The 17,031-nt window shown below is 51.9% G+C and overlaps 2 protein-coding genes across 2 annotated transcripts; one reads left to right on the plus strand and one right to left on the minus strand.

Annotated features, from left to right (window-relative positions):
- Positions 1-246: 246 nt before the first annotated feature.
- On the plus strand, positions 247-2,224 carry Cldn4 (claudin 4). The gene has a single exon (XM_032887047.1). It carries the CDS (start codon positions 619-621, stop codon positions 1,249-1,251), a length of 633 nt encoding a protein of 210 aa, XP_032742938.1. The 5' UTR covers positions 247-618; the 3' UTR covers positions 1,252-2,224.
- A 4,378-nt stretch (positions 2,225-6,602) lies between these two features.
- Positions 6,603-15,785, minus strand: Mettl27 (methyltransferase like 27). Its single transcript, XM_032887083.1, has 5 exons — positions 15,550-15,785; positions 14,945-15,073; positions 14,232-14,367; positions 12,285-12,377; positions 6,603-6,894 (listed from the first exon to the last, which is right to left on the minus strand). The coding sequence occupies exons 1-5, from the start codon at positions 15,670-15,672 to the stop codon at positions 6,614-6,616; spliced, it is 762 nt and encodes a 253-aa protein (XP_032742974.1). The 5' UTR covers positions 15,673-15,785; the 3' UTR covers positions 6,603-6,613.
- Positions 15,786-17,031: the final 1,246 nt, after the last annotated feature.

Genomic DNA, 17,031 nt, shown 5'->3' on the forward strand with positions numbered 1-17,031 from the left:
AGGGTTCTCTTGGACATCCCCATATACTATCCCCAGTTCTCCTGTGACAGGTCTCCATTCTCTTGCCACACGGGAGCCGGGATTGAGTGTTGGGGACCCACGATTAAGGCTCTGAACCCTGGCTAGGCTTGACTCCCTTTCCCTCCTAGTTGTCCCCACCCAGTGAGTATCCAGGCGCTCTTGGCTGGTGACTCAGTGTCTGTCTCCCGGCTGACCTCAGCGAGAGCCTGGAGGCTGGGGGAGATGATAGTTTCTTGTGATACTGGCAGGTGACTCAGGGGCCCAGGATTGGGGCCTCAGAACGCCTTTGTTGGCCCAGGCTCAGGAATCCAGAGGAACTGGTCGCGAGGGAGGCCTTGGGGACAGAAACCCCTCCCTCTGCCTCCGCCCCTCCTCCGCGGCGCTTTAACTGCAGCACCTGTGGCCTCCGGTCCTAATTGCAGGTGCGGGCTGGAAAGAGCTGCAGTGTTCGCGCTTGGTAGCTGGTGGACCGGGCTCAGCACCTTCGGCTGGCTTTGTGTCTCAGAGGCTCGCCGGAAAAAGACTTTCTCAGCCCTCGGACTCCAGAGAGAGATACTTTTCGTGGTCCCCAACCTTGACTCCTGCAGAAGCTGAGCGATGGCGTCCATGGGGCTGCAGGTGCTGGGAATCTCCTTGGCCGTCCTGGGCTGGTTGGGAGTCATCCTGAGTTGTTCGCTCCCCATGTGGCGGGTGACCGCCTTCATCGGCAGCAACATCGTCACGGCGCAGACGAGCTGGGAAGGCCTGTGGATGAACTGCGTGGTGCAGAGTACCGGCCAGATGCAGTGCAAGATGTACGACTCGATGCTGGCCCTGCCGCAGGACCTGCAGGCCGCCCGAGCCCTGATGGTCATCAGCATCATCGTGGGTGCTCTGGGGATGCTTCTCTCAGTGGTAGGGGGCAAGTGCACCAACTGCATGGAGGACGAGACCGTCAAGGCCAAGATCATGATCACAGCCGGAGCCGTGTTCATCGTGGCAAGCATGCTGATTATGGTGCCTGTGTCCTGGACGGCACACAACGTCATCCGCGACTTCTACAACCCTCTGGTGGCTTCCGGGCAGAAAAGGGAGATGGGGGCCTCGCTTTACATCGGCTGGGCGGCCTCTGGGCTGCTGCTCCTGGGAGGAGGCCTCCTGTGCTGCAATTGCCCACCTCGCCGCAACGAAAAGCCCTACTCCGCCAAGTACTCCGCCGCCCGCTCTGTTCCCGCCAGCAACTATGTGTAAGGTGGGCCACTCTCTGTCCACATTGCCTTTATTTTCTTGGATTGAACTCATAACGGCCTGTGGCCCCTCACATTCTCCAGGACCTGACCAGCTGTGGGCCACTGACTGCTTGCAAACCCGGACTGTGCTAAGTTACTAGCGTGTAGCCCTTGGGGACCCACCTGGCCCATCTGGACACATCTTAAGGCTCCAGCGAGGATGGATGTAAAAATATTTCCTTGCTTGCATCCAGATTGCTCATGGATACGGGGCTGAAGGCAGAAGCAGCTGTCTGGGTACGACAGTGGAGGGGGAGCTGGGTCCTGCTGGCCGGGATAGCTCAGCTGTGACTTTGGTTTCTGGAGTGGATGTCCTGCTCATGTTAGCAAACGTTCACTGGCCTTTCTCAGTGCCCTCGCTCTCTCGCCTCCACGTTACTCCCGCGCTACTCTTGCCGTTTCTCCCGCGTTTCTGAGCACACCAGGTCCTGCCCGGAGTCTTGGTGTCCCGGATGACTGACTGAAGGGGCCATTGAGAGCTGATGGGTTCTGCCATGGACTCCTCCCGGTGATTAGCAATGACCGGGGCCTTACCCACCCACCTACCCTCGTAATGAAGTTCTGTGGAGTGGCTGGACAGGTTTGAGGGAAGGGTGGAGGTGGTTTAAACTGGTTTGGGGAGTGCTAGGGCTGGGGACCCAGAAGCAGCCCAGGGTGTCCCCACCCCTTTCCCACACGGTCTTGCTAAATGTTCTGATCTCTGTGTACCCCCTCCCTCCTCGGAAGGACCCTGGGTGGGCCCCTCTGAATTCCCTACCCTTGTCCATTTCAAGGACGCTGGCCAGTCTGTGGAAGGTACGGGGGTCTGATGGCATTGCACCAGGGAGCCTCCTGGACTCCCTTGCCTTCTCTGTGGTTTCTTGTTTTGTAATTTAAGGTCTGTTCACAGCTGTAATTATTATTTTCTACAATAAATGGCACCTGCATACAGGAAAGGTTGGGCTGTTCTCTGTCTGGATGGGGCGGGGCTGGAGGGGTGGCTGAGGGGTCTACAGGAGACCTCGATGTTGTGATAACCTGAAATGGTGGAGCTCAAGTAGGTTCAAGGCTAGCCTGATGTACATGAGACCTTGTCTCAAGTGATTCGGGAGCATTGTAAAAGTGAGACCTACCTCTAACCTGCAGGACCCCGGGGTTTGAGCCCTGTATTTGCTTTTTAAAAAAATTTTTGAGTCACAGTATAAAGCCCAGACTCTCAGAAAAATCAACGCAATCCTCCTGCCTTAGTCCTTGAGGGCACTACCACCATGATGGCAAGCTCTGTATCTAGGGCCCAGTGTATGTCCAGGACTGGGGGGTGGGGTGGGGCTGGCGACACCAGGAAAGAACAACAGGTGACAGGAACAACGGAGGCACATTCACCTGCCTCTTCCTCTCTTGTTCCTCTGAGCCACCAGGCTGGCCTGTTTCCACAGGCGACTCTATAGGACTCACCTTCCCTAAGGAATGTCCTTTCCCTGCTATTGAAGCCAAGCTGGTCTTACCGGTCTGGGCTATAGCTTCCTCCCTAGGGAGTCCTCCCACAGCCCTGGAATGCCCAAGGTACTGAGAGTCCTTAAGCCCACCCCTGCACCACCACAGGGCAGCCTGGCCACACCCTGACTTTCCTATCCACTCCTTGGGGTTTTTATTGTTTTGATATAAGATCTTAGTGTAGCCCAGGCTACCCTCCAGGTATATAGCTAAGGATGACCTTGAACTCCTGATCTTCCCAGTGTTGGGATTAGAGATGTGCACCACCATGCCTGTTTTATGTGGTGCTGAGGCTAAAGGATTTGCACTCGGGAGACACTGCTACTAGGCCTGGATCCCCACTCTTTGTTGAGACAGGGTCTCATATCCCGGCTGAACTGAAACTTGATTAATCACAAAGGATGGTTTTGAACACTCCATTCTCCTTCTTCACCCTTGGGTGCTGGGGTTATGGGCACAGATCCTACACATAGATTTATTCAGACTGGGATGGAACCCAGGTCTTCAAGTGCACTAGCTTTCTAGCTCTGGGCCCCATCCACACGTCCCTTTGTGGACTCTCTCCTTCTATCTTTATGTGGGTTTGGGGTAGAAGTCACATCACTGGACTTACACAGCTCATATCATTACCCATCTCGACGCCCCACTTACCACTTCTTGATTTTGTGGGGATAGCCAAAATCTCACAATGAAACTGTCAGATTGTTTTAAAGCCAGTGAATGGGCTTGTGATAGAACCCCAGCACTCAGGAGGTACATGAGGGAGGATAATGAATTCAAGACCATCCTTCTTTACATAGCCAATTTGAGGCCAGGCTGGGCTTCCTGAGCCCATATAACAGACTAAAGCTGCTCTATTTTCTCTTCATAGTTAAGTTTTTACTCCCTGTGGTCCTGGGGACTAAATCCAGGGCTCCCATGTTAGGCAAAGGCTCTACTGTTGAGCAGTTCCAAACCCCTCTTGCTAAGCATTGAAAAACCCAGTGGCTGAGGGACCGGCCGATCTCTGTGAGTTTGAGGCCAGCCTGGTCTACATAAGTGAGTTCCAGGTTTGCCAGGGCTACATAGTTCTTTTTTTTTTTTTTTTTTTTTAAAGATTTATTATTTATTTTATATATGCAAGTACACTGTTACTGCCTTGAGACACACCAGAAGAGGGCATTGGATCCCATGACAGATGGTTGTGAGCCACCATGTGGTTGCTGGGAATTGAACTCAGGACCTTTGGAAGAGCAATCAGTACTCTTAACCACTGAGCCATCTCTCTAGCCCTACATAGTTCTTTAAAACCAAGAAAAACCAACAAAACAAAACAAACAACACTGTCCTTTCACCAAGGTGCAGGGATGTACATTCCTGGGTGGAGGGCTAGCCTAGCATACCAGGGGTCCTGAGTTCAAGTCCCAGCACTGCCTAAAATTAAGCAACACAGGCCTGGAAGTAATCCTAGGTGCTCCGAAGGAGGCTGCTGGAGGACTGGGGCTTGAGGTTCCTGCTAGGCCGTAGCCAGTTAGAGCCCACCAGGCCTCCTTCCGACCCTGTGTCAGAGTAACAGAAAAGATGGGTTGGAATAACAAAGGAGACGTTACATCATTTTCCTTTCTTGGGCCAGTGAGATGGCTCCAGAGGGAATGGTGCTTGCGGCCAAATATGATGAACTAAATCGCATTCCTGGAGCTCAAATGGTTCTGCACTCTGTCCTCTGACCTCCGTAAGCAGGTATTCCATGGCACGTGAAAACACACACACACACACACACACACACACACACACACACACACATACACACACACACACACACACACACACACACACCTACACTGTAAAAAGAGATATAAGACAGGTCTGGCAGACAGTACTGGGGAGGCAGAAGCAGGCAGGTCTCTGTGAGTTCAAGGCCAGCCTGGTCTACAAAGCGAGTCTAGGACAGCCAGAGCTGACCACACTGAAAAATCCTCGGTGTGGGAGGAAATATATAAATGTAAAAAAAGATAAAAAGATGAAAAAAAATTAAACTTTTTTCCATTGTTAATCTATTTTTATTCCGTGCTAGGGATGGGACCCAGGGCTCCTCGGCAGGACTTCTGTTCTCCCTTAGTCCCTCACTGGGGGATCCTAAAGCTCTCTACATCTCTAGATCTTTTAGAATTATTAGTTAGTTAGTGTTATTTTATATGCATCAGTGTTTTGTCAGGTCCCCTGATACAGGAAGTTGTGAGCCGCCATGTGGGTTCTGGGAATTAAACCTGGGCTGTCCGGAAGAGCGGTCAGTGCTCCTAGCCTCAAAGCCATCTCTCCAGCCTCTCTAGATCGTGTCTTACTTTTGAAATAGAGTGTGGATCAATGGTCCAGGCTGGCCTGGGTTTCACTGCAGCCCAGGCAGGCCTTGGACTTTCTGTCTTCCCGCCTCAGCCTCTCAAGTGGCTGGGTTGCTGGGTTTATATAACCAGGCCAACCCAGGCATAGCTCTTTGCTCTGGGCAGGCTAATCTACCTGTCTCCTTGCCCCAGCTTCCCACGTGACCCCGGAAAGCCCAGTCTACCCCACTATTAGCTTAACAACAGATAATATCTCTGGTGGGGGTGGGGAGACAGGGCTGATGGGACACGGATGTTGGATGGTGGACAGTTGTTTGCTTTATTCTATGTGGGTTTGGATTTAGTCTTGCCTTGCTCAGACTGGTTGAAGCCAGGTTCTATGCCTGGGGCTGCCCAAGTGTCCAGGAAGTGTTATTTTGTCGTTGTGGGGCCCCAGGCTACAACCTCAGATTTGGCTAAACCACACTTTTCTGAATCTGCTTCTCCGGTCACCTTCTCCCACTAATTGCATCACCCCATTTCTTTGTCATTTAGACTTTATTTTACATCTGTTGATTTTTCTATCGTCGCTGTGTGCGTGTGCACGCTCGGACATATGTTTTGTGGAGGTCAGAGTACAATCTGCTGGAATTGTTTCTCTTCTCTGTCATGTGAGTCCTGAACTCAAGTCACCCTCCGAGCCATCTCGCCAGCCTGTCTGTCTCCTAAAAACCTCGAAATTCCCTTTATGGGGGCACATTTGGGTCAGTCTCCCTCCACCATGCATGCACCACGCCCCCGTGTGTGTGTGTGTGTGTGTGTGTGTGTGTGTGTGTGCGCGCGCACACACACACACATGCACAGGTGTGCTATGTAGACATCAGAGGACAACCTGTAGGGGGTCATTTCTCTCCATTCACCCCGTGGCTCCTGAGGATCCAATACACATTATCAGGCTTGGTGCTGAGTGTGGCTTTATCTGCCGAGAGAGAGCCATCTTGCTGGTACCTAATTCAGCGTCTTTTGCAAAATGGGGGTGGAATGGCGCTTGGTTGTGTTACAGTACACAGTGGTCTCTTTACTGTTTTATTTTTATTTTTCCTGTCTCTGGTATGTAGCTTGTGCACCTGAGTGTACGGGCGCACCGGCACATGGACAGGCTGGAGCGAGGTCATCCATAATCCCCCCCGTCACTCTCACTTCTCTGCCTTATTACTTGACAGGATGCCTCACTGAGTGGAGAGTTTTGGTTCGGTTACCTGCTGAGGGACCCGCCCATCTCGCTACCCCAATGGTGGCATCACACACAGGCATGCTTGTAACGTGTGAGGTTGATCTGGATGCTGAAGACGCCAGGCATCTCAGTTTCTCATGCTTTGAGGAGCAAACACTGTTAAAGACCGCTCCAGCCCTGTGGTCTTGAATTCTGGAAACTAGAGGAGTCCTTTCAGTCCCTTTGGGGTGTACCTAACATGGTTGGGAAGATGGACCCATTTTACAGACAGAGCAAGGAAGGCCAAGAAAACACACTGGGCTAAGACCATACATAGAGGATCAGTGGTCAATTAGGGGCTGGATACTGAGCCTCCCTCTCTCACCCTGGGCTGTCTCCTGCTTTCGGTAAAGGTAGATGACGCCAGAGATGAAGCCATCGTTGGCACAGGTGGCCAGCCCTGACTCTCTTTCTGAAGTGGCTAGCTCCCAGTGGTCCACAGGCTGGGTCACCAGGCGTTCCCACGCTCCAGCCTGCTCCAGGGAGTCTAAGGCGGCTTCCAGTGCCTCCTTGTATGGAAGGTTGGAAGGGTTGGTCCTGGTAGTCAGACAAACAAGTCCACCTGCGGAGGGATGGGGGCGGGGCAGGTGAGCTGAATGAAGGCACCGGAAGTCCACCCCTGCTCAGGACTTCGGTTCTAGAGTTTGGTGCCTAAAGCTGCCTTAGGAATCCCCTTCAGTTTCCTTAACCTGATGGTTTCCCATGGTCTCCATTTCAAAACAAACAAACAAACAAAAAACCAAAAAAACACAAAACTTTTTTTTACAGCTCTGCAGGTGAAAACATGGGCCTCAATCATGCTAAAAAAGATACTGCAGTTAAATCATACTCCTGGCTACTCACTGGGGGAATTCTAGGCAGGGGCTCCACCACTAAGCCACGCCCCTAGCCCCTCACTGGGGGAATCCTAGGCAGGTGCTCTACCACTGAGCCACGCCCCCAGCCCCTCATTGGGGGATTCTAGGCAGGTGCTCTACCACTGAGCCACGCCCCCTAGGTGTCATGGGGGTTCCTAGGTGAGCCCTCTACCCTTGAGTTCTATGCCCATTTCTTTTAATTTTTACTTTTGAGACAGGATCTTGCTAAATCGCCCAGGCTGTCTTTGAAATCCCTGTGTAGCATAGGCCTTGGTTTTGAGATTCTGCTGCTTCAGTTTCTTAGTAGTCGAGATCACAGGTCTATGTTACTCGGTCAGGTTCCTATGCAGTCCCTTAACAGCCAGAGTGTCCTTTACTCTGGGAACTCTTCACCCTGATGGGGACAGGGAGCTCCATGCTGTCTGTAGCCCAGTCCCATTAAGAGACAAGTCTGGGTCTCAGGGAAAGCACATGAACGCTGGCCCTGTAAGCCTGTCTATTTCTTTTTGCTAAGTTTCTTGCAGGCATGAGGGGAAATTATAGTTCTGCTTCACAGGAAGGACATGTATGTGCACTGTGCATACATGGGTAAAAAACCCCTGGCAGAGTCAAGCATGGTGGCTCAAACCTAATATCCCAGCATTTGGCACGCTTAGGCAGGAAGAACAAAATTAAAATTAAACAAAATTAAAATTAAAAAAAATTTGGAGCGCTTATTTAAAAATTTTTATGTTTAGTTTTGCCTGCCTGTATGTCTGTGTACCATGCACGTGCTGTGCCCATAGGGGCCAGGTAAGGGTGTTGGGCCTCCTGGAAGTAGGGTTACAGAAGGTCGTGAGTCACCCTGCGGGTGATGGGAATCAAACCTAGGTCCTCTTAACCAGCGACCCATCTCTGTGGTCCTAAGGCAGCTCAGACTTTAAATCTAGGATACAGGGTGGTTTTCAGACTAGGGAGGGCCACATAGCTATAAAGAGATGCTAAAGAGACACTTATGCCCCTCCCTCGGGCTGTCAGACTATTGAAACATTGGTTTCCCCCAAATTAGAATTTCCCAAGGAGTCTCATGGTGGAAGAAGGGGACGGCAGGAGCCTGGAGCCAGCCAGAGGAGGAACTTGTTTCTCTGAAAGATCTCCACACAGTTCTGACACTTGCCAGTCTACCTTGCAGGAAACACTGAAGCCCAGATAACGATGGGTCAGTGGTAAGGTGGTACTATATCTTGACCAGGACTGTTTACCTATACAAACTCGGTCTTTAAACCTAAAGTCCACGTCAGGAATGGGAGAGGGAGGGTTGGGGGGATTTAGCTCAGTGGTAGAGCGCTTGCCTAGCAAGCGCAAGGCCCTGGGTTCAGTCCCCAGCTCCGGAAAAAAAAAAGAAAGAAAAGGAATGGGAGAGGGGCATGTGTGTATCACTAGACATCTACATTCCCCTTCCCAAAGAGGACACACTGAACAAACCTTTTGTTGCATTTCTTATTGTTTGGTTTGTATGTATGTATGTATGTATGTATGTATGTATGTATGTATGTATGTTTCTTAGACAGGGTATCTCTGGGTAGCCCTGTCCATCTTCAAACTCTCTCTGTGCAGGCTGGCTTCAAACTCAGAGATCTGTCTCTGCCTCCCAGCATGGGACTAAAGGAGAGTGCCACCATCACCTGGCAATTTGATTTTAGTTGATCTATTGGAGACGGGCGACTGGACCCGATTGGTTAGGGTTGTCAGGACCCAAACGTTGACGCTCACTTTCTTGGGGGTGGGAGGGAGGGGAGCAGGATGTGAAGACACAAAGCTTTATTTTATGTGCATGAGTATGTATGTGTACCTTGTGCATGCGTGGTGCGGGTGGGCACCTGAAAATGGTATTGGCTCCCCTAGAATTTGAGTTACACAGAGTTGTAAGCTGCCATGTGGGTGCTGAGAATCGAACCTGGGTCCTCTGCAAGAGCAGCAAGTGATCTTAATCCTTGTTTGGGTTCAGATCCCAAGGGACTGAGGTGTATATTTTACATATTAAAGCAGACCTGGCCTCCAGGTTCTCCCAGCATCCCTCAGTCCCTACCTGGCACACCCTGCCCACCCTTGGAGTCTGGGTTGCCTCCCCCAGAGGCTCTTCCCTATGTAGTCTAGACATTTTGGTCTCCCTTCTCTCTCCTTCTCTTTCTCTGCATGCACACTCCTCTCTCTCCCTTCCTACAGTGACTTCCCTGGGTCTCCTTCCCTGGGGCCAGTGAACTTGCATGAGAGCAGCTTCCTAATAAACCTGTATTTAATATAATTTAATATGGCATGAATGGCCTCATTTCACCAGCAGAGAATAACTTATCAAGTCTGAGTCATCTCTCCAACCCAACGCAGAACTTTAATTCTAGCACTGGGCAGAGGCAGAGAGGCAGAGAGAGGCAGAGAGGCAGAGAGGCAGAGAGGGAGAGGCAGAGAGGCAGAGAGAGAGGCAGAGGCAGAGAGAGAGAGGCAGAGAGGCAGAGAGGCAGAGAGGCAGAGAGAGAGAGAGAGAGAGAGAGAGAGAGAGAGAGAGGCAGAGAGGCAGAGAGAGAGAGGCAGAGGCAGAGAGAGAGAGAGTTGAGGCAGAGAGGCAGAGAGAGAGACAGAGAGAGAGAGGCAGAGGCAGAGGCAGAGGCAGAGAGAGAGGCAGAGGCAGAGACAGAGAGGCAGAGGGAGAGAGAGAGAGAGAGAGACAGAGAGAGAGAGAGAGAGAGAGAGAGAGAGAGACAGAGAGAGAGAGAGAGAGAGAGAGAGACAGAGAGGCAGAGAGAGACAGAGAGAGAGGAGAGAGAGAGAAGGGAGAGAGAGAGACAGAGAGAGAGGCAGAGAGGCAGAGAGAGGCAGAGAGAGGCAGAAAGAGGCAGAAAGAGGCAGAGAGGCAGAGAGGCAGGTAGATCTCTGAGTTTAAGACCAATGAGGGCAGGCTGGAGAGATGGCTCAGTGGTTAAGAGCACTCAGTGTTCTTCCAGAGGTCCTGAGTTCAAATCCTGGCAACCATCTGAAATGGTATCTGATGCCCTCTTCTGGTGTGTCTGAAGACAGTTAACAGCGTAGTTATATATAATAAATAAATAAATCTTTTTTTTTTTTTTGGTTCTTTTTTTTTTCGGAGCTGGGGACCGAACCCAGGGCCTTGCGCTTCCTAGGTAAGCGCTCTACCTCTGAGCTAAATCCCCAGCCCCAAATAAATAAATCTTAAAAAAAAAAAAAAAAGATCAACGAGGGCTCCTCCTCTAAAATCGAAGGCCTGGCTGAGTCAAGAAGCCCTGGCCGGGGTTGGGGGTGGGGGTGTGGGGGATGACGGACTTTGTCCAAGTAGCTGCAATGTAACCAGTATGGCTGGTTTCTGGCAGATGAGGTGAGGAAGGTGGGGGGCTCAGGCTGGAACAGGAGAGTCTGTTTTGTTTAGGGTCATGCAGTGGGCATTTCCGGCGCTTCTGAGCCCAACCCATGTCACTGCCGATGACCCTATTGATGCCCTAGCTTCTATTTGGCCTGTCTGAAACAGAATCCTGCCCAGACATGCCTAGGCTTAGCTCCAGGAGTAGGGCTTGGAAGAGGAAGTGTTTTTATCTCCCAACTTCCTCATTCTGTTCTTAGGCCAGGTAGACCCTCTTCTGGAAATTTCTATTTTCCTGAGTTTCTCACTTCTTCCAGGCAACTCCCTACCCCATCTTCTGTGATTGTCCTGCCCTCTACCCTTGAAAATACAACTTCATTCTGAGAGTTCTGATCTTCCCTGCCTTCTCTGAAATCCCCCAGTGAGGGGCTGGGGGCGTGGCTCAGTGGTAGAGCCCCTGCCTAGAATCCCCCAGTGAGGGGCTGGGGGCGGGGCTCAGTGGTAGGGCCCTCGCCTAGAATCCCCTTTAGGGGGGCGGGGGCTGTGGCACAGGGGTAGCCCCCGTGCTGAAAACCCCCTGTGAGGTGCTGGGGGGGTGATTCGGTGTTAGGGCCCTTGCTTAGATCCCCCAGTGAGGGGCTGGGGGCGTGGCTCAGTGGTAGAGCACCTGCCTAGAATCCCCTGAGGGGCCTAGTGGTGGAGCCCCTGCCTATCCCCCAGTGAGGGGCTGGGGGCGTGACTCAGTGGCAGAGCCCCTGCCTAGAATCCCTCAGGGAGGGGCTGGGGGCGTGGCTCAGTGGTAGAGCCCCTGCCTAGAATCCCCCAGTGAGGGGCTGGGGGTGTGGCTCAGTGGATAATCCCCCAGTGAGGGGCGGGGGGCGTGGCTCAGTGGTTGAGCCCCTGCCTAGAATCCCCCAGTGAGGGGCTGGGGGCGTGGCTCAGTGGTAGAGCCCCTGCCTAGAATCCCCCAGGGAGGGGCTGGGGGCATGGCTCAGTGGTAGAGCCCCTGCCTAGAATCCCCCAGTGAGGGGCTGGGGGCGTGGCTCAGTGGTAGAGCACCTGCCTAGAATCTCCCAGTGAGGAGCTGGGGGCGTGGCTCAGTGGTAGAGCCCCTGCCTAGAATCCCCCAGGGAGGGGCTGGGGGCGTGGCTCAGTAGAGGAGTTTCTTCCTGGAATTGCCCTGTGAGTGGTCTGGGGGTTTATAACCTGCCTGAGGTGCTAAGTTCAGTCTTCAGCACCAAAGGAAAAAGAAAGCCTGCTCCACCCCTCAGTGTGTGGAGTGATCCAAGCTGATGCCATTGTCATCTTGAATGAACAGACCTGGACCTATGCCAGGAAAAGAGAACTATCAAATATATTCAAGGAAGGGTGGGAGATGGAGCTCAGCTGACCTACATCGGGTACCAGGGCTGAAGCAAAGGCCATGCAGACATGACTGTACCCAACCGTCAACCACATGACTGATGTAGATGGGATCCTAGTGACAAAGCCATTTGGCTCTAAGATAGGGGACAAAGGGCAGAAGGGTGGAGATGCTCCTGGTTGCCCATGGCTAGCAGGTGAACTAGTCAGTCGTCTGTCCTCATGGTGTGCCAGCCAGGGAGGGGCACTGAAGGGGCAGATGGTGAACTGGGGTGCTGGTCTGGGATGGGTACCCCCATGCAATGCCCCACCCTTCTTCGGCCTGAGTGCTGTGGAGAGGGGAAAGGATGCCTGAGGGGCGGAGTTGGCTGCGTTGTGACTCACCCGGCTTGGTGACTCTTAGTAGCTCAGGTATGGCACTGCAGGGCACCTGTCCCTCACTGAGAGCGCCCACAATAATCACGGCGTCAAAGGTCCCTGCGTGTGGGGCGGGGTGGAGATGTGTAATGGTTACTATTGTTTGTTATTTTGACAGGATCTGGAAGACAACTCTCTGGGTTTGTCTGTAAGGGAGTTCTAGACTGAGTTAATTTATGAGGAAAGACCCGCCTTAATGGTGAACGGCATCATCCCATGGCTGGCATCCTCGACTAAAGAAAAAGGAGAAAGCGAGTTGAATACTAGCATTTATCTCTCCGCTACCTCGGCTACCTCCGGCTGCCTTATACTCCGGCTGCCATGACGACCCGACCAGGATGGATTGATTGTACCTTCAAATTGTTAACCAAAATAAACCCTTCTTCCCTTAAGCCACTTTTTTTTTTCGGGGCTGGGGATCGAACCCAGGACCTTGCGCTTCCTAGGCAAGCGCTCTACCACTGAGCCAAATCCCCAACCCCCCTTAAGCCACTTTTAAATGATTTTATTTTTAGTTAATTAATTTTAATTTATGTGTATCGTTTTGTTAGCGCACACCTGCATGCAGTACCCAAGGAGGCCAGAAGGGGGCACCAGACAGATCCCCTAGAATTGGAGTTATAGAAGGTTGTGAGCCGCTATGTGGGTGCTGGGAAGCGAACCCAGGTCCTCTGCAAAATCACCAAGTGTTAACTGTTGAGCTAGTTCCAGCTCACCTTACTTTTACTTATGTGTGTATGTGCATATATGTATGGATGTGAGCATGCTTGTAATGCCCTTGGACTCCAGAAGAGGGCGCTGGATCTCTTGAAGTTGCCTGATATGGGTGCTGGGATCAGAGCTTGGGTTCTCTCTAAGAGCAGTAGGAGATGTTAATTCCTGGGCCATCTCCCCAGCTAGTGTAGCACGAGTGTCTCTCTGTGGGTGCAGGTACTCACAGAGGCCAGAGGCATCCTATCCTGGGATTGGAGTTACAGGGAGCTGTGAATCACTTGATATGTATGCTGAGATCCAACCTCAGGTCCTCTGCAGGAGTAGCATGTGCTTTTCCCCAGGGAGCCATTTTTCCAACCCCCTTAAGAAGGTGCACGAATATAATGTGGTGTGATCCTTTTCACTTCCCGTTCCACCCGTAGCCTCCCCTAGCTTCTGATAAATTCCTTCCTTCCTTTCTTTCTTTCTTTCTTTCTTCCTATCTTTTTGTTTTTCCAAGACTGGGTTTTTCTGTGTAGCCCTGGCTATCCTAGAACTAGCTCTATAGTCCAGGTTGGGCTCGAACTCATAGAGATCCACCCGCCTCTGCCTCTCAAGTACCACCATCTCCCGGCACCTCTTGCTACTTTCAGGTCTTACTTTGTTTGTGACCCACTGAGTTTAACTGGCGGTGGCCTGGATGAGCTTGGTACATGGGGGTGCTGGGGCACAGGCAACTTGCCTGTGGCTACACCACTGAAGAAAAGGACTCTCTGACCTAGCAATGGCCGGTAGCTTCCTAGGGATGGGTGGGGCCCCATGATTATGTTTTGTCTGGTGTTTTGCCACAGCAATAAGAGTAATAGAAGATGATGTAGCCGGGTGGTGGCGGCACATGCCTTTAATCTGGGAGCACTTGGGAGGCACAGGCAGGTGGATCTCTGAGTTTGAGGCCAGCCTGATCTACAGAGCGAGTTCTAGGATAGCCACAGCTCCACAGAAAAACCCTCTCTCAGAAAATAAATCAATGAAGATGCCCTATACACTGGGGTGTAGTAGGACCCCAACCTTGTGCATGAGATGAGGTGAGGTGAGAGCCTAGACTGGAAGAGAGGGCACAGCAAGAGGGCTCACACAGGACTCCAGAGTGAAGATGGTGGCTGGACATAGGGGGTGCTATCCTTGGGAAGGTGGGTGAGGGTGGAGTGGAGCAGGAAGTACCTTTAGGGTAGGGCAGCGGCTCCTGGCCCAGGGTACAGAGGCTAAGGTGGTGGTACAGGCCACGGGCTCGGGCCTGCTTCAGCATTTCTGGGCTTCCGTCCACCCCCTGCACCTGAAGGAAGCCCCGAGCCTGTAGCTGGGAGAGAAGGGGGCATTAGTCATGGCTCATCTGATCAATGAACCTGAGGTAGAGGATGAGTTTTTGGTCAAGAAGTGGTAGGGAGTTTGGGCAGACGGGGGCTAGGTGTGATGGCTTAAGCCTGCCTTCTTAGCTACTCTGGAGGCTGAGGCAGAGGAATCCCAAGGTCAAAGCCTGCCAGGTTTATAGAGTGAGTTCAAGGCCAGCCTTGGGATCGCATCTCTAAAAAGCCATCTAAAGGGCTTGGCTCAGTGGTAGAGCCCCTGCCTAGAATCCCCCAGTGAGGGGCTGGGGGTGTGGCTCAGTGGTAGAGCCCCTGCCTAGAATTCCCCAGTGAGGGGCTGGGGGCGTGGCTCAGTGGTAGAGCCCCTGCCTAGAATAACCCAGTGAGGGGCTGAGGTGTGGTTCAGTGGTAGAGCCCCTGCCTAGAATCCCCCAGTGAGGGGTGGGGCGTGGCTCAGTGGTAGAGCACCCGCTTAGAATTCACTATGTAGGGCCTGAGGGCTGACTGAGCAGTAGTGTGTTGGAGGTCCTGGGTGCTGAAGGGAAGGCAGGGCATTGTATCAGATCTTACCTCCACAGCTACCAGGCCAGTGCCACAGGCCACATCCAGGATCAGGGGATCGTGGGGTGGGCCCTGAAGGGCTTGACTGAGACAATCCACAGCAAGGTGTGGGGCTCGATACTTCAAAGCAGTTACATCCTGAGGAGATAGCACTTAGCCCAACGTAGGGTTTGGACAGTCACTTTGTGGGGTCCCCAAGAGCTGCCAGTTTGAGCTGGTGTGTGTTAGTTTGGATCCTTCTGGGACCCCAGAAACAGAAGACTCAGTTTTGAGGAGAATACTGTCAAGAGACCCCACACTAGTAGAGATCAAGCTGACAGGAACTGGCTACTGGCTGTGGCAGCTCTTAGCTGGTCTGTGTATACCGAATGATGTCTCATAGCGCCTCCTGCAGGCAATCTCCCTGTCTGGATTGCAGGACTAATTCAGGTGGCTTATTCTTGGCTGAAGTAGGGGAGTTAGAAGAGGCTGCTTACATGTCAGTAGGGAGCAGGTAGCTAAGGAGCATGTTTCCCAGGTCCCTTTTTTAGCTCCCAGCGTCCCTGAAATGCATGGGTACTATTCTCGCTTTGCACAATTTGAGTTCCCAAAATCGAGGACCCACGTGCTTTCACCTGGTCATACTCCGGAGCCCAGTCGTCATAGAAGCGGAGCTTGCAGGCCAGGTCAGTGATACCGTGGGAGGTCCCCACCCGGGCCAGTACTTGGGGCAGCCTCCCAGCCTCCTCACGAGCCATCCTGTGGGAATAGGGTCCACCCAGTCATGGGATCCGCTACAGTCTTCCGTCCTCCCTCACCGGGCGGAGGAGGTTATCAGTGCTCCAACGCCGTCCCAAGTCTCATACGAGACCTTGAGTGGGAGAAGGCAGGAGCTGACATCTACACCAGGGCACTGTTTACAGGGGGGGGGGTTCCTAGAGAGGGGGTTCTCCGCAGCAGGGAGGGAGGACTAAGCCTCAGCACATCTTTCCCACAGGTGGATCAGGGGCTTGAAGGGAGGCGGGTTCTTCCTCACTGCAAGGGTCTCCAAGGGAATGAAAGGTCAGAACTCACCCTATGGAGCCTGCTTCTCCAGGCAGAGGTGCGGGAAGTGGAGGGGCGTCTCTGAGAGCCTGGCCCCGCCTCCAACACCGCGGCGATTGGGTTTCCGTGAGAGAAAACAGCCAATCAGAAAAGAAACTATCAGTCCTCCCCCTCCTACGAGCCAATGAACGTAATGCTATAGTCCTATTGCCCGAGAAGATCTTAAATTCTACTTGGCGGATTTGCTTTTGTTTTTTCACAAACGAATAAAAATGTTTCTTTTTTTTTTTTTCCTTTCCCTTTTTCTTTTTGACAAGGTCTTGCTATGTAGCCCTGGATGACTCGAAACTCCTTCTATAGACCAGGAAGACTCCTTCTATACGCCATTTAAATCCTTATATACTTCCAGCTACAGTATATAAAAAGAAAACCCAAAAAACAAAAACCCAAATTATTTATTTGGGGATCATGTGTAGCGGCGGAGAACCACTTTTTGGAGTCTGATCTCTCCTCTACCATGTGATTTCCAGGCAGATTCTCAGATTCTCAAACTTGTCGGCAAGTGTTTTTATGTGCTGAGCCACCTCACTGGGTCCGATTTTTAATATTTGTATGGTTTGTTAGGGTCTGAAAAATCCAAAACAACCCAAGCAGACACAAGAGTCCATGCAAAGCAAGATCTTTATTTAAATTAGGCACGGAAACTGAACAGGCAGGGACAATGGCACCGACTTGGGAGCTGACTGTGTCTTCCAACGTTCATCTTAGTATTTAAGCAGCTGGCAAAATTTTATTGTACTCAGACTGTTGCTGATCGATCAGGGCTGAAGAACAGACTTAGAAGCTGAACTTCCCTTCAGAGCCAGAATGGTACAGAGGTTTTAAGCTCGAAAACCACAGAGATCTGTCCCAAGTTGCGGTCACAGTTTTCCATCAGTCAGAATCATTTGTTCTTTCATGATTAGGAACAACCATGTTTTGGGGGACAAGAGAATAAGGAGGAAGTTGGCTAGCCATCCAGGAAGTCCTCGGCTACCCTAGAGCCTGGGAACTTGAACTTCATTTCACCTTAT

This window comes from Rattus rattus, chromosome 16, assembly GCF_011064425.1.
Source record: "Rattus rattus isolate New Zealand chromosome 16, Rrattus_CSIRO_v1, whole genome shotgun sequence".
NCBI lineage: Eukaryota > Metazoa > Chordata > Mammalia > Rodentia > Muridae > Rattus > Rattus rattus.

Excerpts from the sequence above, each read along its gene's own strand:
- Cldn4 (XM_032887047.1), top strand. The coding sequence starts at position 619 with ATGGCGTCCATGGGGCTGCAGGTGCTGGGAATCTCCTTGGCCGTCCTG.
- Mettl27 (XM_032887083.1), bottom strand. The coding sequence starts at position 15,672 with ATGGCTCGTGAGGAGGCTGGGAGGCTGCCCCAAGTACTGGCCCGGGTG. Across the intron at positions 12,378-14,231 it reads GCCGCTGCCCTACCCTAAAG|GGACCTTTGACGCCGTGATT; the intron begins GTACTTCCTGCT and ends CCCCACACGCAG. Across the intron at positions 6,895-12,284 it reads ACTAAGAGTCACCAAGCCGG|GTGGACTTGTTTGTCTGACT; the intron begins GTGAGTCACAAC and ends ATCCCTCCGCAG.